The following is a 26,125-nucleotide window of genomic DNA, read 5'->3' on the forward strand; positions in this document are numbered from 1 at the left end:
TTCAGATTACAAAATAATTATAAAATGTTCACATTTTTCAGCGAAATTATCAAAATTCTAACTTCATACGCACATAAAATATTATTTTGGATTTACTCTCAACTTTTTTTTTAATTTTCACTAACAACAACTATTATGAGTAACCGTTTATTAAATTTGAGATATTTTAAAATCATTTATCGACAATAATTCAAAAAAATCGAATATTTGTCATGGTTAGCTAAAACCACTCAAAAAGAGGCAAAATATTTTGAATATCATGTATATTAAAGTGTCATATAAATATTTGGTGTACATTTAAGGTATCAATGGTTATTATTATTTTTTGACTTAAATCAAAAAAAATCTTATAGTTTTTGTCAAAAACAGGTTTTTCTTAAAAATCCTCGTTTTTCCTTTGTGACAATGTATTTTTAATATTTTTCAATTGCCATGATAACAATTATTTTTTAATTGGTATATATGTTATATTTTTAACTAAAGCTTATTATCTATGGATATCTTAATAAATTTTAATTTGCATTCCAAGTTAGATATGGTTATATTAAACCACCATGTCTTGTAAGTTTGTGCACTAAAAAAAAAGAATTCTTAAAAAAGCCTTAATAGGTTTATATCTTGAATCTGATTTCCATATGACACTTATTTATAGCTATATAAACAGCAATAAGTCCTGCTAATAACATAAACATAATATTACTATAAAATTACCTTAATAGTAACATATATTTTAAATTTATAAATAATCAGTATAAGGACATCAATAAATCATGTTGATATTTCATACTATAATCATATTCATAGTTGTTGTACATTATACTTACAATATTATAGATTCATTTGCTTAAAGCTCGAGAAATTACAAAAAAAAGTTTAACTAGAGCAGATATATCATCTTCCGAAGACTATGATAATGTAAAAACCAAGCGGAAGAGTAAGTCTACAACATTAAAAAATATAATGGAGCCCAGGTCCTCGTGCCCAACTGACTCAGGTACATTAAATATATTAAAGTAAGTACTTGGACATTTGTTAAGCAAATAAGTTTTTTTTTTAATTTAACATCTGAGGACTATGATGACAATAGTATCGATAAACCTAAAGCTAGGAATACACTAATGTATAGTGGATGGTCACAGTCTCTAAAAAAAAGAAATTTGGGTTAAATACTTACTTTTCTTAAATACCTATTAAAAATTATAAATAAAAATAATACATCCCAATTGTATATAGTTTTGATAAGTCCAATTTCTCAAATTATTCAAAGCGTAAACAGCTATCACAAGGTAAAGGGTTCACCAATTTCAAAATAGATGTTGGTGTAAATATATAATACTCAGTTTAAGACGCATATTGTTGTTGGTAATGACGACATTGGGAATAAAAGATGAACATTTTAGTACAACATTTGCAAGTCTAATAACTATATTTTGGCATTTACAAACATTTACCTACGTATAAATCTACGTATATACAAATTTTTTTAAATACTTACTAAAAATAAATTGTTCTATTCTTTCTTATTTCGTACTAGTTTTTGTATTGGTTTAGGAAATTACAGGTTTGCTAAAGTAATGTCAATTAAATTGCTTAATTATTTATTTGTATATTTTGCCATTTTGGTATATTTTGAATTTTTTTTACTTAAAATGATTATAAAAAAAAAACTGTTCTTAATAGCTACAGTGGCGGTATTAGAGGGTCGCCTCACCAGTAATATTCACATCTACAAATCTATTAATATATTCACGTCTAGCCATAACAATGTGTAGGTATTTACTTAATATTACCAAACATTTCGTACACTATAAAAATATAATGAAAATATAGGTACTGCACACAATAATAAAATATAATATCAGAGAGAGAGAAAGGAAACTCACGGAAAAATCAAGTTAGAACGCAGTTAGTTACCAATAGAAAAATAGTACCTAATACATTGTACTTGAGATAAATTACTAAACACGTTTAATCTTAAGTTGTTTCCTAAGAAAATTGAAGACGAGTAAAGGATGCAACCTTAATTTGTTAAATCGTTGGTACCTACCATATTTAAGTTTTTACATTTTGTGACGACGAAATGGCACGGACCAGTCAAATTATAGATTTCCCAGGCCGAATAGTTCCGCCAGACCACCCCTGCTACGACGTTTTATGCCGTTTCAGTCGAACCGCTATCGATAAAATTGTTTTGCCTGCCGATTGACCAGAACTAATTTTGATCAAGATTGAATAATTAATTTAAAAGGTGGGTTGTTTTTCGTACCACCGTGCAGGAAATGTGGTTATTGAGTTGAGACATACGTTACTGCAGGTGGCTATTGGTGCGACATTATTATGATATCTGTATTATTAGTATTAATATCATAATATTATGTACAATAAATTTAAATACAATAAGGTATTGTAGGTAGGTATATAATACATAATAATATACGGCCCAGTATACTTCGCGTTATTATTATAGTTGAGTAGGTTTGAGTTATGAAATAAAATATGACATACATTTTTAATCAATTTACGTCTAAATTTATTTTCTTTTTAGAACCAACAAAGCTAGTTTTCTTCTTAGCCTACAAATATCGCAACCCAATTTTGCGTCGCCACCCTTAGGTTGGGTAATGCTGCCACACTCATATGGTGGGGGTGTGGTGACCTAACTTAGCAGGTATGGATATTTTTTATTTTATTAGGACTTATGCGAAGGTGCACGTAGTTTGAGGTTGTCGTGTCATTTGATACATTAGTGACATCAGCGGAACCACAATTTATTGATTAGTAGGTACACAAACAAATCCTTAAAATATTTATAATATATTTTGTGTTAAATATTAAATCATATTAAATCATTGTGTGTACTACTACCACGGTTATATCTCAGGTTAGTATAATATCAAAGTCACTTAGACTAAGCGAACGTCGTACCACTGCATGTTGTTTCCGTCTAGTATACTACTATACTAACGCATAACTGCAGAAGTGTTTGGAAAGAACGTCGTTCATGAACACGAATTCACGAGTGAACGTCACTCGTTTTTTTTAAATAGAGCGTAAACGTGAATGACGTTTATATATTTAATTGAATTTTTAAGACGTTCATATTTATTTATTATTTAATAATTATTGATTGATACTATTATGATATAATATATTACGAATTATAAAAATAAAATAAATGAAATTCCAGTGGACATGCCTGCACATAAAACAACAATAATATTATGATTTCCACGAATTTATATTCATGTTTAAACGATACATTAAAATAAAATAAATTAAATTAACGCATTCATATTTTCAAAGAACATAAACGTGAACGTGGGCAAATTCAATTTTTTAGTGAACGTTCCGAACACTGTAGGTAATGCATAATATACTAAAATGTACTAGCAGTTCAAATTTTGTGTTGATAGCTTAAATATTAGAGTGAACTGAAATCTAATAATCAAAACTTAAATGTAAGAACATTATTTGTGTTTTGTCAGTGGTTTCTTACAATATTTTAATATTTAGGTCAGTCGAGTTAACTAAAAATTAAATGTAATATTAATTTTTTTGAGTTTTTGAATTTAAAATCTTTATAGAAATTCACCGGTAAATTACTAGACTAATAATTACTATATTATACTAAAATATTTGATGTGTAGTATTTTAATTTTATTTTAATAATAATTTAATGATAATAATACACATTGTATTTATTGCTGTCAACGATTATAAGATATAATTTTATAACATTACAAAAATATATTATATTAACATACAATAATGTTTGACAGTTCTTCAATTGGAGAAATAAACAAACTTTAAAAAAATAGCAATGTTAAGACTAATGTCATTAGATAGTCTAATTCATGTTCTAATCTGTAGAATTTAATTTTTATACTAATGTTAATGAAGTATATTGTACTTTATAGTTTATATAACTTTTTTATTTTAGAATTAAATTGTCAATATGGATAAATGTTCAATTTGTTTATATGGTTTAAACAATACACGTTATACAGAAAAATGTATGCATTTAATATTTATTTTGTTTTAAATGTTTAAAAAGATGGTCAAAGAAATGTTGGAAATTACACAAATTAGTAAGTTTAGTAAAAACTTAAAAGTTATTAATTATTAAACATACCCATATCATATTGTATCAAAAATGTCTTAATTTTTTTTCTCATTATAAATAAGAAAATTAAGTAAACTTTATTATGTTAAAACATTTAGGAATTTATTGAATAGTTTCATACTTATCTATATTTACTCCTTAAACAACAGTTATGTTCTTATATATTTTAGCGTGATCCAACTTGTCCAGTATGTAGGGAGGAATTCAACTTCATTTTCCATTAATTTGATGATGAGAATATCCCTCGAACATACACGGTTCCAGGTCACATATTGGACTTATAACAATAACCGTTATAAGAAACTCATAAAACAATATTATAATGATTAAATTTACAATTTTTTTTTCTAGTCCAAGACCAATAATAGTTATTTGTGGTCACCTCTCAGTTTATAGTTTATACATTTCAACCTTTGCTTTAAATTTCAGGTCAAGCAATGAGAATACCTAATGCATGGCTGAACATTTACTTGATAGAACTGACAGTTTTAGAGAGTCAATACAATGTCTGAAGCTTTTTGATAGTCATTTTACCATAAAGTAGCTTCCCTTATGACAATTGACAATTTTGTAGATTGATTCACAGTTAACTGTTTTTTTTAATTTTTTTTTTAATTTTAGTTTATTGTTTTATTAATTAACAAATTAAAATAATATTAATAATTGTTTAATAACTAATTGGTTTTTTTTATTTTGCCACAACAATTATTTATTAAGTACATAATTTGTGTATTCCTTGGAATTTGTATTTTTTAAATTAGATTTTAAGGCAACATTAAAGCATGACAAGTAATTGTGAAAGTATAAGTAATATTTATCTCGAAATGAAAAAAAGCAAAATTAATATTGAATTTCTCATTGACATTGGTAGTTATTTATCTGCTGTCGATTTCGAACATTGATAAAGAGTTGCTAAGATCTACAGATTCTATTGCAGATAGTTAAAGGTAATATATATATATAGATATATAGGTTATTGAAACTGAATTGTATAGTGTAATTGTATTCACCATACAATAACATAACCTAACCTTATTTCAGAAATAATAAAAAAAGCCAAAAAGGTACTTCCATCACCTATTTAAGCTTTACAATAAATCTATAGTAAATCCTTGATAATGTTTAAAAAAATGTAGGTATGGCATTAAGATTTTGCTCACAGCTAACATTACCAGTTACTGAATTACAATAACAACAGCTAAGAGATAATATTATATATAGAAATATATAAAAAAAATTACCCAAGAACTACATTTAATCAGGAAAAAAAACCAATTTACCAAATTTGAAATAGTTTACAATAATGATTTATGTACTTTATAAATACTATAAAAATATACAACAATTAATGAAAATAATAAATACATAATAATATCATGTGTATGGTGCATTGATGCAAAACGGTTGAGAGAGGTAGGCATTAGTATTGGTATTAGTATGAGTATTAGTAGGTACCTACTAATAAAGGTAAAAGGTAAAAATACTTTACTTATATGTATAATTTTTTTTCGGAGTGAGGTTACGGGCATACCTTATAAAGGTGGGTGGTGCCGTAGCCCATAAACCGTGGTGGGCAGTGGCGGGTGTTACACTGGGGTAGATGGTAGTGACTAGTGGGCACTATAGGCTACTAAGTTAAAATATCCAGGGATAAAACAACCAATGGTATAGGACAAAATATACAATTAAAAAATAAGTTAAAAAGGAATATTAATAAAAATATTTATTTAATTAGATACATTGCATATTTTTAAATCAAATTTTAAAAATATTTAATAATATAACAATAAAATAATAATAATATTATGTCGCATACAATATTTTATAAATTAATAGATAATTATATCTTTAGTTAGTGTTACACTAATTGTAATGACATGTGTCAGTTATATATAACATTTAAATATATACAGACAGTTCAAATTAATAATAAAAAGGTGGGTAAGTGAATGTCACTCTTCTGTACAGTAGGGTACAAGTGGGTCACTGTAATGGATGGTGTTAAATTTGAATTCAAAGATATAATATCATTGTATAAGTAAAACAATTCTGAGCGAAAACGGTCAGTCAGCCTATGATATTACCAAGTATATTTGATGATATTATTGTGACTAAAGTAATTTATATATTATAACCTATTTACGTGGAGCCTTGTTTTAAATTTGCACAATCCTTAGCTGTAAAAGTTAAACATTTTATACATTTTTAACTACAAAATAATTAATAAATTATAAATTTGATAAATGTTGTCAAAATTTGAACTTTAAATGCTTATAAAAAAAAATTGTGCCTATGTATTTTTAATATTTTTCAACTGCTATTAGAATCATATATCAGGAGCCTTATATTCACGCTTTTTTATCCAACAAATAAAATTTTATTGATATTTATAGAAAAAAATTGAAAACAGACAATGTCCGTAAACAGTTAAAAAAGAGTCAAAATATTTTCAAAATGTTATGGTGTATAGAAAATTCTAACATAATCATTCAGTGAAAATTTCATGTCCCTACGGTCATTTGTTTTAGAGTTAGGTACACAAAAAACCAAAATCAATTTTCTCGAAAACAGATTTTGCGTATGTTGAAAGCGTGTTTCAATGCTTGTTTTGATAATATTAACAAATGTTGCACAATAATTTAATGTCTTTTTTGTAAGCATAATATCATCATAATTTGATAACAATATAGAAATAGTATGCAGTAAAAAACTAAAATACATGTTTTTTTCACCCGTAGAGGGCAACTGCCACAGATTCCATGATAGTTATATAAATATATAATCTTCCACAAATTCAATATCACCTTTTTTAAAACGCACAATTTCACATTTCAAAATAAAAATAAAAATATTATAAAATATAAAACAATTTGTTATGAAAAATTTAAAATTTAATTTAATCTACTTCTTGTTGCCACAAGCCATACTAATAATTGTTAAATTAAAATAACGTATTTTTATACCGTACGTGTTATGGTTAAATATGGTAGTTAATGGTAAGTTTAAGTAATTTTTAAGAATACGATTTTATGTAATAAGTATTTAATACAAGTAATAATTAAAAACAAACTAATTTTAACACGTATTGACTTATTATTTTTGTATTTTAGTTTATTTAATTTTTACGATTAAAATATTTTTTCTTTAAATACCTACCTAAATAATTATTAAGTAGGTAAAACTCAGGGTAAAACTAAAACTCAATTTTATTATAACAATAAATACCTACCTTTTCTTAATAAATTATTAAGATATTAAATATAAATATAGGATATTAGAAATTATATTAATATTATTATAGGTGTATAATGTATAAATAATCATTAACTGTATATTCAGGTAAATAATTATGAAAATTAGGTTATTTCTTCTTTGGTGGTGTTAATTAATATTCCATAAATTTAATGTCTCACGGAATGTATTCCGCCCAGGGACTCGCAAAACCTAATGCCGGTCTGTATATCAAACGTTTCCAACGTTATCTGCCATAGAATTTCCTCTACTTAATCACTTCTGACGTGCGTACTGACACACGCGAATTTTTTTCAAGCAATGGTAGGTATAAAAACATTTGGAAATACTCTGTGCGTGTAGTCACAGTACACACTACCAACTATATATATATATATATTACACGGAATTGATTTTTTTTGATTCCATTACGAGAGAATAGCTGAAATGACAATATTGAAATGTAACGTAGGTACCTACTTTACTAAACGCATATTATACGCGTCCCACTCATTATAGTATAAAATATAATAATTTTACGAGAAACGATTACATTTACTTGGGTACAGGGTACCCACCAGCTACTACCCACCCCTTTATTAAGAAAAATCTCAGAATTAATTGTCTCTGAAATATTAGATACCGTTCTGCACCTGCACACCACTGACCCAATGTATCGCAATCGTATTGTTTATAACTATGGGCACAATTTTATGCGTCGAAACATCATCGCCGGCGGCCAACGCACGCCGCCTGGTACGACTAAAGATGAGTAAAGCCGTTGGTCGACTCCAAAAAACATTGCTACTTGTTAATATAATTTTAAATAAATAATAATAATATTATAATATTTTATAATACCACTGTAACTGTGACAAGGCCGTATTGCAACAGGACTTTTGTTATTGCCCTAAAAATATAATACCGAACGCTGCCGCCGGCATAACTGCGAAAGACGACAGTAGTTCCACCTTATTGGCCCATGGTGTGATGGTGGGAGGGGGGGCGTCGACGTTGCACGGTCCACCTACTGAGTGCCGCCGCCTACAACGACGACATATGCACGCGGGCTTGCCGCCGACTTCAATGCGCACCGCACCTACAATCCGAGAACGGCGCGCGAAACAACGCGCCGCGGTCGTCTACCCACTATGTCTTATGACGCCGCCGAGTTCCCTCCGTCCCGCACGACCAGACCGATGATGATAATCCGCGCAACGCGCATGTGAGTAAGAACTAAGAACGTACTTGCATTGCATATTATTCACGTGCACCGTACGTCACTGCCACAGGCACCACCCATAAATACGATAGAAATATAAATCATAGAATGTTCACTGCAATAGACAATACTCTGAGTGTTGTCAACTTATTTTGTCCAGGTCGACGGCGATGAGAAGTATAATTGAAAGAAATTAAATTCGTATTTTGTATATTAATTATTTTGACGATCGACACAATTAACTGGACGGGAAGTAAACCTGTTTACAGTTACATTTTCGGCAGTAATATTATTTCCGCACGGTCGCGGCGGTGGCAAATAATATTATTATTACTAATATTATCACCGTGGCAACGGAAATATTATCATTATTATTTGTATTTATTATTATTTCTACTGAGTAATATTTCCGTCACCACCGTCGCACACAGTCGTCTGAAATCCAGTTTTAGGCGGAAAAATTTTTAAATTTGATTGAAATAAATATTGTTTTGTATTATAATCCAATATAAATATATAATATTATATTATATTATATCATACGGAATATAAAAATATTATCTAAGATAATATTGAGCTCATTAGACTGCTCAGGCGATCGATAGTAAAAGTAGATGATGTTTTCGTGCAACTGTTAATTTAGCATTCGCGTCGCAGCACGGCGCGGCGACTGTCGACAAAAATTGAAAATGATACTCCTCCGCGATATCAGTTATCTTTATTTCCCTTCACCATCTACGACATTATTAATATTATGTTTATGATTTTTATGAAATTAAATTATTTTAAGAATAAACTACAGAGCTTAACATTTAAATTAAAAGGTCTTTAAAATTTCAATAATTGACTATTAAGTACCGTTGACAACGTGACATCGTTGATGGATTATTTCAAAATGTTCTCAACTTTGTATGGATAACTACTTAATAAACCAATTCTATAAAAGAAAATCTTGCATAGGTGCATATAGTGTCGTGGACTATTGGGAAAACAAATTAACAAAACACGCTCTGATGAAGACAATTTGTACCTTCCGATTCGGCGGGGTATATAGATATAGTATTATATCGGTTATTTTACTTTTTCTAATAAATTAATTTTGTTATTGCAACTTAATACGCTGGTAAGTACAATTTCTACTAATATTATCAAATAAAGCACTTCACTTAAAGCAAACCGTATACGAAATGTCGGGAAAATACATACAGACCAGTACCTATAGCCACCTAGGTAATAGTATCCCGACTTCGCGTAGGGGGGAAACCGCCTAACCATCAGTAGATTCAGTACAAAAGGCACTTTCGCGCCGGTTTTCCCAATAATTAGTAACAGGAACTTATGCCGAGATCGAGTTGCCCATTGAACCAGTTGCAGCTACCGTCGCCACTCGTCTCCCACCCAGACTTATTGCACCGACAACGACTCGGCAGACGACCTGCAGGTACCGTGAGTGGTGAACTCCGTTTTTCGGCGTCCGCGGTGATATCTGCACGGTTGTAAAAGCATGTTGCGCGTACCAGTGGCGCATTCAGACAAATTTTGTTGAAAATACTTTTAAAAAGTATTCAAAATACTTAAAAAATACATTAAAAATACTTGTATTCGAATACTTTACACGAATGAATATCACGGCTGTATTGTATGCAATATGATAATACATTAATACGAAAAACGAGTCCATACAATATTAATGTTTAAAAATTTCATGAAATTTAATATCGTGAAATATCCACGAAATATTTCAGAATTTTAATAAATGTAATTTTTAATAAGTTAACTGTCATAAATTACCTTCATAATAATTGTATGGTATATTTATACCTAACATTTTGTTCATAACTGTTTCTCTCTCTAATACCCAACAGTTGAGGCATAATAATTTAAATATTGGAATCTAAATAAAAAAAATAAAAAAATAACCTAACCTTTGGTATTAAACATTTAAAATGGTACCAGACATTTTTATATTGACGAAAAACATACAAAAATGTTTAAATGATACGAATATTAGGTATATACTATATGGTAATAATATGTCAACCAGGGCACTCATCATATTCCATTCATTAAATAATAAAACAACCATCATTAATATTTGTATATCAACGGCAATTTCAAAGTTTCACTTTTTTGTGAAATACTTCATATTTCATATACAATATTAACATAAATGGTTTTTATGATACAAATTTACAATATCATGAAATAATTAAACGAATTAAATTTAACAAAGCGAATAATTCGCGTTGGTAGCCCGGGAATAAATAGTAGGTACCTCTAGAACAATACTGCCACAACTCAAAATCCATTGACTGCTTTCGAATAATAAAAATGTAGTTCTATTAAACGAAAGAACGCCAACAGTGTTAAAACAATTATTTATAGGTAGGTGCCTTATTTATTATTATACCATAATTTTATCGTAAGAAACTAAATGTAAAATAATATATACAGGCGCACCTACCTACTTATTGGAGTAGACTGTAGACCGTAAACAGTTAAATATACCTACTCAATTTTATTATTCCGTGATAATAACTAAATTTCTGCTGTTATAACCATTTTGGTTATCGAGATGGGAAAAGGGGAAATATATTTTTGTATGTTGAAGATTATTATTTTAACAAAAACAATGAAGGAAATTTATGAGTTGATCTGCCTTCTACATTTTATTAATTATTTAGATATCATAGATTACATTCTAAATTTACCTGCATGCGTTATTGTTAACATTTAAAAAATATTTTAATAATTTTACAATATTGAGACAATTACTGCTACTGTGATACAAATTTTATAATCATGTCTAGGTTAGGTCGGCTAGGCTAACGATCAACAATTTGTATTAGTTATAATTATTTTTTATGAGATGAGATGCATACAAGTATCGATTATTAATTAGAACTCTTCATAGTAAATTAGTTAATATTATTTACTTATATATAAGTACCAATGTTTATAATTATAAATAATCGTTATAAAGACTTATTAGTAAAAAAATGTTTAGTTGGCACTCATAAAAAAATATTGTTATTCATTGTTATTCATAGGTATATATTCAAAGAAGCTATTTATTATAATATATTAAATAGCCCGTAACCGTTTGCGAATCACAATTGTTGATTTTCACATTTTTTGTAAGATAGGTACTTAGGCATCGTTTGATTTTTGAGTTATACATAGTAGTTTGTGCATCGACAACATAACTATAAAAAACTTGTATACCCAAAAGCACAGGTGGTTTTCTTACTATAATATTGAAATTCGCACATCTCTAAACTCACTCTCGTAATAAGTATTCAATTAAAATATAAATGTAGATATTGTATCGCATATGCATAATAGTGTTTTCATAAAAAATCTATAGGGTAAACGATCATCTATGTACTTAATTAAACGATAGAAATATTATATATTAATAATATTTTAAATATACACGTTGCACAGTTGCGCCAATGACGTAAATAATTTATAAGTCAGGTTAGGTTAGGTTAGGTCAGTAGGTAGACCTATATGTCAGCGGCGGTTACAATATAATATAATGATTAACGACCGACACACTGTCAAGTACAATAGTGAGGGCTGTTATAATATTATAATTCACCACTGTCGTAATTTGGGAGTGGTTCAAGTGAAGCACTGCATAGTAATTTCAGAAGTTAAAAAATATTTGTTTGATTTTTTTTTGGCACTGTTTTTAATTCGTTTTCTATAATTTAAAATATTTATTATATAAGTACAATTTACATAATATATTAGATTCAATGTATAGATAAACAAAATTTTGGAATATTTAATTTTTTTTGTACAGAACTTGCACGAAACGCGAGAATGGCTACACATTGCTGTAACGTCGCTATAAGCTATTAATATATTAAATTATACTATGTATAATCAATACTATTACATATAGCCATTGCTGTTTTAAATACTGCGCTGAGTGTGCTCAATAATAATAATAATAATAATAATAATAATAATAACATATAATATCGGAGAACGGATGAAGTACCTAATTATCGTAATGGGAGAGCCAGTGTTTTGCGTATTACAAAGTTGATAGCTTACATATCTATTTTTTCATGAGAGAGGCGGTGGTCACCGTCGCATAAGTTAATGCAAGGGAGATGTGTCTACGCACACACTCGCAAACACGTAAAATAGTGTAAATGACGCGTGCGCAGAAAGCAGAACACCGACAGAGGGAAGAAAATCTACCGTCTCTAAACACAGTTCCCAATAGGCAACTTGCTAACGTTTCATCAATGATCCACCAATCATTATCTATACATTTAAAATTTTAAAAATACATCAACAAATTATATCAACACAGTATATGTATTTTGTAACTGTGTTGGAGTAAAAGTGTAGGTATTTAATATATTATGGTTGCCTCATGTAAAAATATATGCCAAAACCGCAACTGTATTGCAAATGTATAATATAAAATATCATTATTATGAATTATGATACAGTGGCGTCATATGTGCTTAAAATATATTTTATTACTGAGGTGGGCAAACTATACGTGAACATATTAAAAGGTGCTAAATGTATATAAACATGTACACGACGACAATGTATTGTATTGCCATAATATTTTGGTTATCGGTATATGTAGGCAGTGCCGGTGCAAGGTTTTGCGGGGCCCAGGGCAAGTAAAAAATATGGGGCCCTCATTCCTATCTTATACATTACATCCCCATTCTAAATTAATTATAGATTTAATTCAAAAAGAAATTTTGTCCATCGATTTTAAATCAAACGATTTTTGTACATTAAGTAGGTATGTAAATAAAATCAAAACAATCAATGATAAATGTATTATCTTATTATTTTCATAGAAAATAAACTTATCATCTTAATCACTATTATACAATATCAGAATACAAATATTATTAATAATTAGCTAGGTACTTAAAAAAATAATACTATAATTAAATACTATAAATACTATAATTAAATGTATAATTGCATAATAGGTGAGTAATAATATTAATTTATAAAGGAAATTTAAAAAAAAGTGGGTAAGTCGATGTCGTTCTGCTGTACAGTAGGTTACAAGTGGGTCAATGTATAAAGGATTGTATTAAACTTGAATTCAATGACATAATATCATTGTATAAGAAAAACGATTTTGAGCGGAGACGGTTTACCAGTCTAGATATTGTTATTATTTATTATATCCTGTAAGTTGAACTTATATTATAATAGGTACCTATTATTATTTTGTATTCATTTCTATGTTGATGAACAAAGCGTTTGAAATTAAAATCCAATTTTTTACGGTTTTTCGTAATTTGTCGGTGATTATTCCTGTGGCATTAAATAGCTATTGAGAAAATCGAAAAATGACCTTTTTAGAGTACCATCTTGATTCAATTTGCTAAAAGATAAGGTACTATATTATGTTGAAATCGAAGTACTCCTTCTGGTAGATATTTTGTATACAGGATATAAAAAAAAAAATAAATAAACACCATTGTAAAACCAATATAGTTTCCTCGCTCCGCTCAGAATCTAAAATGAGTGTGTACAACAATTTATAATATTTTAAATACATAATACATTGTTAAAGTAAAATATTGTCAGTTATAATTCTTTAATTTTTCTAGCTTTTTGGATGCAAAATCATTTATTATATCTTCATATTTTAGTTGTTCTGTATTATGATTAGGGCTATGATTTATATGAAATAAAAAATTATGAAAAATATGCATTTGTTTTATTAAAAATATGCTAAAATACTTAAATATACTACATAAATATTATTAAATAAATAGTATTTCTATACATTTTTGAAAAAAACTTCAAATTTTCAAATATCTTTCAATAGCCTTAAAAGTTAGATATTTGGAAATTAAAATAAAAGGAAACCTAGCCGTATCACTGTTTATCGAATATTTTACGTTTTTTCAATTTATTTATATTTTCATAGACAGTTGGTGACTATTATAAGTACTAATATATACCTACATATTATACATACTAATGGCTACACCAAATGCGATAAGCCGATAATGACTTTAAATAGCCGATAAATGAGCACTTTAGTTTTAACAAACATAATATTTTCAACGTATCCAACGAATTTAATCTGGTAGCAACAACTTAAATTTACTGTACTTGGGTATTTTGGGTAATATGTTGTTAGTTTTTGTCGAGTAATAGGTACAAAGACTCATGATCAAATCTGAACTTGATTTTTTTTTTTTTTGGTTTCGTTCAGGTGGGAACACTAAATAACGAGGCCCCAAAATCGCGGGGCCCGGGGCACGTGCCCCGCTCGCCCCGACGCTTGCTCCGGTACTGTATGTAGGTATATTGTTCAACGTGTGTGTCACGGGTCCAAGGGGCGTTGCGAATATTTGTCTGCTCGAAGGAGCCGTGACACAGACGAAGCTACTGTGCTAAGAAGCTGGCCAGGAAGGAATTTAACCCTAAATTTAACTCTAAAAACTAACCAGCACACCCATTGAAATTTGTAACAAAATGTCACATGTTATTTTTCTAAGAGTTAAATTAGTAATTGTATCAATAATTATTATTTTTAAATTATTTCAATTGTTTTCTACAAATTCAACAAAATTTATTTTGTAATTTGTAAAAAATATAATAATTGTTTAACGTGTTTATTTAAGTAATTATAAATATAATCATAAGTGATATTTTTGAAGGGCATCATCAAAATCTGAGTCAGGGAGTATCAGGGCCGGATTAAGCCAAAATTATACACTAGGCAAAACAGTTTAGGCGCCCTTAAAAGATTCATGATACTATATACACTTAATTTTTTTTCTATTCTTAATACTAGGTATCTAATTGTTTCACTTCATAATTCATAGGTTAGCAGGTCTTTGATATCTCAATAATTTTATGGCATCATCCTCATTACTCATATTTTATATTATGTATGTTATATGTATTTCTTTAATACAACTTATAAATATTTATACACAAAAGAAATGTTACAAACTTACAAATATTAAAATATATTTTTTTAAGGTATGAACTATGAATACCTATACATTTATGAAATTTATATTATATTTAATAATTATATATAACTTATAAGAGAAACTTTTTTTTTCTTGATTTTGAGGTGGCAAAATCATTTATAATTTCATCTAAATTTAGTATTTTTAATAAATCTGACTCAATACTTAATCGAGAAAGTGCATTTAAATGGTCATCTTTCATTTTCATAACAATATCAACACAATATTCAACTATCAATATATTTACCCTTATGACAGCCTCAACAGTTTTCACACAATATTTTAATTTGGTATTTATAATAACCGAACAATATGATAACATACAATATGATAACTCAAAAGTATTTATCTATTCTGTGGTATTATCACAGAACATCTGTGGAATTATCACGTAATACCGATTACCGATATTCTGTATTTCTGTGGTGCGTACGGAACAATATTATTATTACTATTTATCACAAGATATTACATCTATTATGTGATATTACCATTATATAACCACTATCCTGTTAAGCAACATACTGCTGCCTCAAATGCTACACAGGCCACATCTTTTCATTTATTTTTAAATAATTGGAAGGGAATTACGTATTTTTATAACTAATATATTTTATTAATAGTATTATGTCTGCGTAATTTCATAATATTATAATATTTTTTCAATTACATATTGATCTTTTTTTTTGTTTTTTGTGTGTAGTTAGTTTCTATGTTATCCATAAATATGTCATTCTAATATTCTATATTATTTCTCGTCTCGAGCGCCCCTAAAATTTCGGCGCTCTAGGCAAATGCCTACTTTGCCTATACGTTAATCCATGCCTGGGGAGAATACTTTCTAATTCAACTGAACCAGTATAATTTTCTTATTCATACCTTATTTATGGATACTTGCTTCACGAGTACAATATAAAATTGTTGTTTTTTAATTTTCAATACCTACTAAAAATAAAATATTTAATTTTTTATCAAGATAATGTTTTGAAAATAATAATCGGCCAATATTTGTAAATTAAATTTTTAGAATAATATCAATGATAAAAACGTTTATTCAAGCCTAAATATATTTGTTTTGGAGTCAATAATTTTAAAACGTAAATACCTAAATAAATTATTTAAAATATTCTTTTTGGGAATTTTCAGACATATACTCACAATAAATATACAACTGTGTTATAATATTAATATATTGCTGGAAGGTATTGTTACACGATTTCGTAGAAATCGGACGGCCGTGTTCACGATATAATATCATGTTTACGATTACCAATACATCTTCCGGTATAATAGTGAAGGTTGTTATAATATATTATTGGAATTCATGTCCATTGTATTCCTTTAAAAATAATGTAATGTGCTATTAAATAAAATAAATACTAATATATTGTTATACAGCGGCGCCATATCAGTTAACAATATTTTATAACAGAGGCGGGCACAAAAGAGTCGTGGATTGAAACAGTTTGAATGTCTCTGGCTGGTAGTAATAATATTATATAGGTGGGCAGAACTCGAATTGTAGGGGGGGGGGGGGGGGTGGTGCGCAGGAAGACGGAGCTCCCCTACTATTTTTATTTTTCTTTTGCGTACCCCTACTATTATTTTTTACTTGGACGGTGGGGTGGTACAAACTAGTGTCCAAAAAAATTGATGTCACATTAGTTCATAGATCATAGAGCATAGGTATATTATATTATATTATATCATAAGTATAATATTATTATCTAAGGCACAGATACTGATGTGATCTAGTACTATCTTAAATCGTATTCCGAATGAAATGTTATCAGTTTCAGTAATAGTTATCATTATAGAGGTTGTTTTATGGTACACAAGTCGGTAGATGCAACACATGGGGCGGTGGCGATTCCAATATAATATAACAATTTATTAACGACACATCGCAAGTACAATAGCGTGGGCTGTTATATTATTATTATTACGAATGTTTATAATAGGTTTGTAATTTTACTAGGATACAGTCGTGGCTCCATATCTGTTTACAATAATTTATTACCGAGTTGGGAAAATGCGAGAACTTAGGGCAGCTATATTTATAAGCGCCAAATTTAAATTAGCATGTACATGACAATAATGCACTATATTATCATAATTCTTTGGTTATAGCCTTATAGGTAAGTGTGCATCGCGGGTCCGTGGGGCGTTGAATGTTAGTTCCTATGCGGAAAAAAAAATACTTAATATTGTAGTATTAGAACCTATAGACTAATCATTTATTTGCGATTATTGGAATAATATATTATATCATTAAATTATTTAAACTACATTTAATTTTTTTTTTATAATATACGATACTAAAAATATTACTTATATACTACAATATTAAATGAAATTATTGTAATTTTATTTTTTGTCAACATTTATCCGAGCATTAGTATAATGATCTAATATCTTAGATTTTACATTTTTAAAAACGATAACAGCGATTATAAACTAGCGATTTTGGGTATAATAATTATATATCAGTTATATTTTCAGTGCACATACTATATGTATATTTAACCTAAAAATCGAGAAATGCGAAATTGTCATTTAAAAAAGGTGAAAATGTATTAACAATAGTGATGCGCAAACGACAACCAGTAATTCAATATACGATAATATAGCAAACACATTATTCATTATAATACCTTTGATTTATAATAATATTAGCTCTCCGAGCGTCGCTGGGGGAGACCCTCAAACCCCCCGAGTTGGTGAAGAGTTTTAACCGATGTCGGAAGCTGCAGTGGTCTTTTGGTCTGGTCGTCGATCTCGAGCCGGTTGGTGTGTGATAAGGAGTCAGGTGATAAGGTTAATACCACCGCGGTTCGACGTGGTAGCCCGGGTTATGCCACCGGAAATTCGAAATTCCGTAAAATAATCATATAGTCGCCGCGAGTTTTTTTTAACGTTCTTTACTGCCGCCGAAAACGCAACATTACATGAAAAAAATTTTAAAAAAATTTGGGCGTTCATGCAAATCATATAGCCGCAGTATTTTTTTGGATGTCTATCAGGTTAGTCACCTCGAATGACATTCGCCGTAGTAATAGGGGTAGTAATAGAAGTAATAGGTGGACAATTTACGACGGCCAGGTCACGTCATCAGATATGCAATCCGACTGCGTCGGATCGCGGACAACGTTCATTACTAAAAAAGCAAAAATAAGTAATAAATTACGTGAAAAAAAATTTAAAAATTTTCGGACGTCCATGCAAATCATATAGCCAACGAATTATTTAAGTGTCTAGCAGGTCAGTCACCTCGAATGACATTCGCCGTAGTATATAACTACACACAATGCAAACGATATACTACACAACCCAAAAAAACATATTGTGTATACTGTATACCTACCTATGATATCTGAACTAATAAATACATACATATCAATATAATATTACAGTTGTCAGGTGAGTTAACTGGTTGAGGTAATCAAATAGCCACTTTCTTATTTTGGTAATTCATAATAAATTTATGTATTATACAAATACTGCTATACAGTTACTATATAAAATATATTAATAAATAAATATATCCTCATTAAGTCATATAGTATACATATAGGTTAGTAAAGTTATTAATTTGATTTTATGCTCATGATTAAACATACCTATAGTATAGTCCAGTGCTTCTCAACCTGGGGGCCGCGGCCCCCTAGGGGGCTGTGGCTATATGATTGGGGGGCCTTGAAATATTTTTTTTATTTAAAATATTTTCGGTTATTCAGTTATAATATTACCATTATAACCGACCATATGATTAATCATTGTCGATAAAGTCTAATGTTAGATTACTGTTATTAAATAATAATAAAATTGTTATTACATCGGGAAAGTTTATCTCACATTAGAGTTATTAGATTACCTACTTTAATCTTATAATAATAATAATCTATTAAAGATTAAACTATCGAAAATGATGATAACTTTAATGATGTAAAGCCTTTGCAGTACAGTCGCGTTTCTTTGCTCGATATCGTGTGTTTCGTGTGGACGTGTGGTGTTAATAATATTATTTTAAGTTTAAAATGGAAAAGTGGTTGAAAGGAAATATAAAATCAGATACTTCTACTTCAACTAGTAACATAAGATTTCCAGAAACAGATAATTCTAGTTCAACAACCAGCAAAAGAAAAAATGAATTTTTACCTGCAAACAATAAAAAAAAACGCAAGTACAATTCAGAATATATAAAATTTGGTTTTATTGCATCATGCGTAAATAAGGAAGAACGACCGATGTGTGTCATATGTTCAAATACACTCTCAAACGATTGCATGAGACCTGGAAAATTAAGTAGACATTTAATTACTATGCACCCCGAACACCAAAATAAAACGTCTGATTTTTTTGAAAGAAAAGCATCAGAACAAAGTCGGCAAGTAGTTTTTTTTGATAAACATACTAATTTAAATAAAACACTTCTTAAAGCTTCTTTTGAAATGGCTTTACTAATTGCTAAAGCTAAAAAAAGTTTTACTATTGGAGAAAACTTGGTTTTACCTGCAGCAATAAAAATATGTGAAATTGTACACGGTGATAAAATTGCAGATGCATTACGGTCCATCCCTGTTTCTAATGATACTATTAAAAGAAGAATAGACTATATGGGGGATTATATGAAATCTCAATTATTAATTCAAATTTTTCTCAAATCTTCTTGGTTAAACGCATTTAAAAATGGAGATTCCTCAATGTTTACGAGCTTACACGATTTTCTTACCGTTAATGAGCTTTCAATGACAACTTCAGTTTCAAGTATAATAACTGATCATTTGTCTTCAGTACTAAAATTTTTATCTGAATATTTTCCAAATTTAAATAAAAATAATGAAGACGATTGGGTAAAAAAACCATTTTCTATTTCTTTGAAATACGATCATATTTCATGGGCCGCAAAAGAGCAATTAATTGAAATTAGAGAAGACTCAACTCTTGAAACCGAGTTTAATGAAAAAGAACTTACCGAATTTTGGTTAAGACGACAGCAAGAGTATCCTGTAATTTCAAAAGCGGCTTTACTTATATTAATACCTTTCGCATCAACATATCTTTGTGAAACTGCATTTTCACAACTTCAAATTATAAAAAACAAACATAGATCCTGCATTTCACAACAGTCTTTAGAATCAAACTTGCGTATTTCAGTTTCGAATATCACACCTGACATAAATATGTTATGCGAAAATATGCAAGCCCAACCGTCACATTAATAAAATTAATTCACATTTTTTATTATTATTATTAACCTAGCCTTTGTTTGAAATCAAATCAACATTATTACTGAATATTTTTGTATTTCTTTATAGTTATTATTACCAATTCTTTTTTTGTTTATAATATATGTTTTTAAGTTTTATACACCTATACATTTTAATAATTTATTTGTGTGAAATTGTGAAATAAGTGCATGTAAGTATAGTATATTAGTATATCATTGAAAAAAATAATACTGATGACCTTTTTTTATTTATTTTTTGCTTTTACATCCATGGAAGGGAGCCTTGACAGTTTTACATTAAATTTAGGGGGCCCTATAACAAAAAAGGTTGAGAAGCACTGGTATAGTCGACTCGACTCGAGCTAGGATATTTTATTATATAATTAATATTTATTATTTATTATAATATATACATGTGCCTGCGTACAGATCGAGTAGGCAAAATGACTAAAGGCAGTCAAATATAATAATATAATAATAACGCAGTTTATTAAATCAAAAAAGACCTGTAAATATATCAATAAAAAAATCGAACTTTTCGACGTATGCATTTATGCCTGTAATACCTACGCGACGTAAAGTGCGGTAAAACTCGACTTTTCTAAAAAATTATCGATAAACACGCGCGACGGCGGCACTCGGTTTGCACGTTATCTCCGCCGCCGCGGGCCCACCGGGAACAAAGGACGGCCGCGCGCGGCCTGTAAATTTAGCGGAGAACGCGAATAAGGTCCGAACGAAGACGAAAAATTGATATCTTCATACATAAACTAAATTATTTATAAAAAAAAGTTTTTATCTTTAATCTATAAATATAAATACAAAGTTCTTCGTAAATATACCTTTTTTTTTTTCTGATAATATTTTCTATACATCTTCAAACTTATAATCTCTAAGTTCTTCGTAAAAATACCTTTTTTTTCTGAAATATAATATTACAAAGCGGAGACCTGGGGGACCGCCCATCTAAGTTTTTCATTAGCCGTCTCTTACGCTAGTACAAAAAATCGCAAAAGGAGCGCCACACGGGTCTCTGCTTTATAGTTTTAGATACTCACTACTAAAAATGTATTTTTTTACTAATAAGTATTTGTAACTAATATTAATAATTATTATCATAGGTATTTGTATAAGTAAATAATAAATTAATACATTTAGTATAAAGAGTTCAAATAAAATTAATATTTTATATTTGCGACGATATATTATGTACTATGCAGGTACTTACCCACCTATAATATAATATAATAACTACCGAGCTGAGGCATTCAAACTATTTCAATCCACAACAATTTCATGCCTGCCTGTGTTATATAATATTATGAACCGATATAGCGTCGCTATATTACAATTTATTACATAAAATATAAAATATGAAATATAAATAGCTTGGGTGCGAAAACATTTTTGAATATATAACCTATAATAAGTGCAAGGGACATAAGTTATAAGGTTAGTTGAGCTATGGTTGATATACTGACTTGAACAATGTTTTTTAAATATTAATAATGTGGTAAAATATTACACTAACAATATCGTTTAAAAATATTTGTTCTATCACTTTCATATGGTTGTGAGTAATATTATATTCTGAGATTTTTTTTCCTAGGGTGGGTTTTTTCCGGAGACGAGTGTTTATTCATGGGGATTTTTATACCGCATTTCATATAATTATATATCCACCCACTAAATGTATGCGATAATATGTTTTTTTTAAAATTAACTTCCCAATAGACTATTTCGAACATGCTGCCGTTTTTATTATAATATTTGGCAACCGGTCCGTGAGACGCCGGGCTCCGCTGAATTATTATTATTTTGAGTTTCGCTCGATAAGAGACGTCTTCGCCGGCCAACCTTCGTACACTTGTCGTGTTATTTAATATATTATCGTCAAATATTTAATATATTATCGTCAAATATTTAATATATTTTATATGTATATTGAGTCACCTATCCCATCCAAAGTTGTAAACACCACCTTTTTATTTTATTAGTTGCCCGGCAAAATGTCAGTAAATAGCCGGCAGCGCAAACATCGAAAATTTGGGCACACTTGTTTTAATATAATCTTGCGGTGCTATAAAACTATAATATTATATTTTAAGAATCAGCTAACTTCTTCGGACGTTAAAATCATCAATATTGTTATATCAAAATGTCCAAGGTACACGTTTTAGATACAGGCTGCTGGCACACCACCTATAGAAACTCCGAAGCAAAAATTGACAAAGACCGATATTCGTTATAACTTTTTTGACCCATATTACGTTATATCACCACGGACTACAATATAATATAGGTATTTAGTGTCCTCTGGCTTACTGCGGAATACAAAAAAACCATTTTCCTTTAAAACGAACATATCAAACTAGTTTTACTGCTTGGGAGGTTGGTGGGATTAACGATTACGTACCTGTATGTACACATTGTATTCTGCGTAAAATAAACGTTCTAAAAGGCACAATTTCAAAGTCGATCGAGACGGCGTCAGCCGTGCCACCGGGTGGCCGCCTTTTATCAAAACAGACTAACGAGGGACTAATATTTTATTTTTGCTACGATATATTATGTACTATGTAGGTACTTACCCACTTATATAATATAATAACTACCCAGCTGGTGCATTCAAACTGTTTCAATCCACAACAATTTCATGCCTGCCTGTGTTATATAATATTATGAACCGATATAGCGTCGCTATATTACAATTTATTACATAGGTACACTCATAATATTATAACAACCCTCACTATTACACCCGCCATTTGTAGAAAACAATTGACATAATATAAAATAACTAAATAGAATAACGCATACGTTGAACAATATACTATATACATATACTGATAACCAAAATATGTGACAATCAGCGCATTCTCGACGTGTACATGTTTATAAATATTTGGCGCATTTTAATATGGCCCTCAAAGGACACACATTTGCCCGCCTCAGTAATAAAATATTGTAAACACATATGCCAATGTATCATAATAATATTATAACAGCACTTGCTATTTTAGGTACTCGGCGATGTGTCATTAGTCTATAATATATTGTAGCCGCCGCGGTCCTATGCGGTGAGCTAGCCTATATATTTTTGTCATTTGCGCAACTGCAATTATTTAAAATACCAATATAATATTATATTTCTATCGTTCAATTAAGTTTATCAATGAGCGTTTACAATATTAATTTTTACTAACTTTACTTTTTACCTGATAGATAACTTATAAACTATACAATATTATTACGGTATATATATATAAATATTTTAAAATAGAAATACCTATACAATATATGAAAATTGAATATCTATAACGAGAATAAAATAATATAGACATGTGTGAATATTATGATTATAGTTAGAAAACAACTTGCGCTTTTAGGTATACACATTTTTACCAGTTATATAGTGGAAGTATAACCAAAAATTCCAACAATAAACAACTGTGTTACAAAAAGGTGAAGTTCAACAATAAATTGTGATGCGGAAACGACAACCAATGATTTAATATAATATTATAATATAAATAGCTTGGGTGCGAACACGTTTTTTAATATATAACCTATAATTAGCGCTAGGGACTTAAGTCATAAGGTTAGTTGAGCTTTAGTTGATAGTTGACTTGAACTGCAATGTTCGTGATTTATACAAATAAAATTTAAAAAGGTAAAAAAAATATATTTTTAAGTATAATATGTAATTAATTTTGAATTAAATATATAATGTGTGCATGTGTCGGATGTCGGAAATTCAGGTGTCGGCAAAATAGTGTTTCACGAATTAATTTGTCGTCCATTCGGTACATCACGGTATTCCTATGCTATAGAGAGGTAGGTAGGTAATAGAGGTAAGTATAAGTATAAATTATTTTTAATTAAATATTAATAATGTGGTAAAATATTACACTAATAATATCGTTTAAAAATATTTGTTCTATCACTTTCATATGGTTGTGAGTAATATTATATGGGTTTTTTCCGGATACGAGTGTTTATTCATGGGGATTTTTATACCACATTTCATATAATTTTATATCCACCCACTAAATGTATGCGATAATATGTTTTTTTTTAAATTTACTTCCAAATAGACTATTTCAAACATGCTGCCGTTTTTATTATAACATTTGGCAACCGGTCCGTGAGACGCCGGGCTCCGCTGAATTATTATTATTTTAAGTTGCGCTCGGTAAGAGACGTCTTCACGGGCCAACCTTGGTACACTTGTTGTGTTATTTAATATATTATCGTAAAATATTTAATACGTTTTCTTATTTATATTTATATTGAGTTACCTATCCCATCCAAAGTTGTAAACACCACCTTTTTATTTTATTAGTTGCCCGGCAAAATGTCAGTAAATAGCCGGCAGTGCAAACATCGAAAATTTGGGCACACTTGTTATAATATAGATTATAGAATACTATAATATTATATTTTAAGAAACAGCTAACTTCTTCAGACGTTAAAATCACAATATTGTTATATCAAAATGTCCAGGTACACGTCTTAGATACAGGCTGCTGGCACATGGCCTATAGAAACTCCAGAGCAAATATTCACAAAGACCGATATTAGTTTTACCTTTTTTGACCCATATTACGTTACAATATATTATAGGTATTAAGTGTCCCTGGCTTACTGCGGAATACAAAAAAACCGTTTTCCTTTAAAAGGAACATACCAAACTGGTTTTATTGCTTGGGAGTTAGTTGGGTATAACGATTTCGTACCTGTATGTACACATTGTATTGTGCGTGAAATTAACGTTCTAAAGGGCACAATTTCAAAGCCGATCGAGACGGCGTCAGCCGTGCCGCCGAGTGGGCGCATTTTATCAAAACAGACTATCGATGGATGAGTAAGAGGTGGGGGGTAAATTCTTAGTCACTGGCAGCTCAAGTGTCCTACGTGTTAGGGCAGTCGGCTCATTGCGTTTTTCACTGAGCTAACTGTAAGACGTCCGCACATGCACCAACGAGCTGGAGATTTCAACGAGTGACTGGTGAGTACGGCCAAATAAAATTTACTTTTACGCGTATTGTTATATTATGTAAGGGCTGTGAATTGTAGGGAATCGCATTAGTTTTAGTTATTATTATAAAACATAACATTGTAAACACAAAATTTGCTACCAAACACGTAATTTAGACAGGAAGCGGAATGGGACAAGATTTTTATTATAGCGCATTCATATCCTTTTTTCGCGTTTCGGTATCTAATATTTCTATATGGATATTTAATAATATTATGTACCAACTATCACAGGCGTCTAATATTTATTGTACAATTTACAGTTTTAATGACATACAGCA

The 26,125-nt window shown here is 29.5% G+C and overlaps 1 protein-coding gene across 1 annotated transcript; it reads left to right on the top strand.

Annotated features, from left to right (window-relative positions):
* Positions 1-19,896: 19,896 nt before the first annotated feature.
* LOC132937298 (SCAN domain-containing protein 3-like) lies at positions 19,897-20,796 on the top strand. The gene is made up of 2 exons (XM_061004130.1): positions 19,897-20,341; positions 20,486-20,796. Exons 1-2 carry the CDS (start codon positions 19,897-19,899, stop codon positions 20,794-20,796), a joined length of 756 nt encoding a protein of 251 aa, XP_060860113.1.
* The last annotated feature ends 5,329 nt before the right edge of the window (positions 20,797-26,125 follow it).

This window comes from Metopolophium dirhodum, chromosome 1 (genome assembly GCF_019925205.1).
Source record: "Metopolophium dirhodum isolate CAU chromosome 1, ASM1992520v1, whole genome shotgun sequence".
Classification (NCBI taxonomy): Eukaryota; Metazoa; Arthropoda; class Insecta; order Hemiptera; family Aphididae; genus Metopolophium; species Metopolophium dirhodum.

What these genes read in the sequence shown, in the direction of transcription:
- LOC132937298 (XM_061004130.1), top strand. Translation starts at nt 19,897, where the DNA reads ATGCACCCCGAACACCAAAATAAAACGTCTGATTTTTTTGAAAGAAAA. An exon ending in AATGACAACTTCAGTTTCAA is followed by an intron (nt 20,342 to 20,485) that starts GTATAATAACTG and finishes GGGCCGCAAAAG; the next exon opens with AGCAATTAATTGAAATTAGA.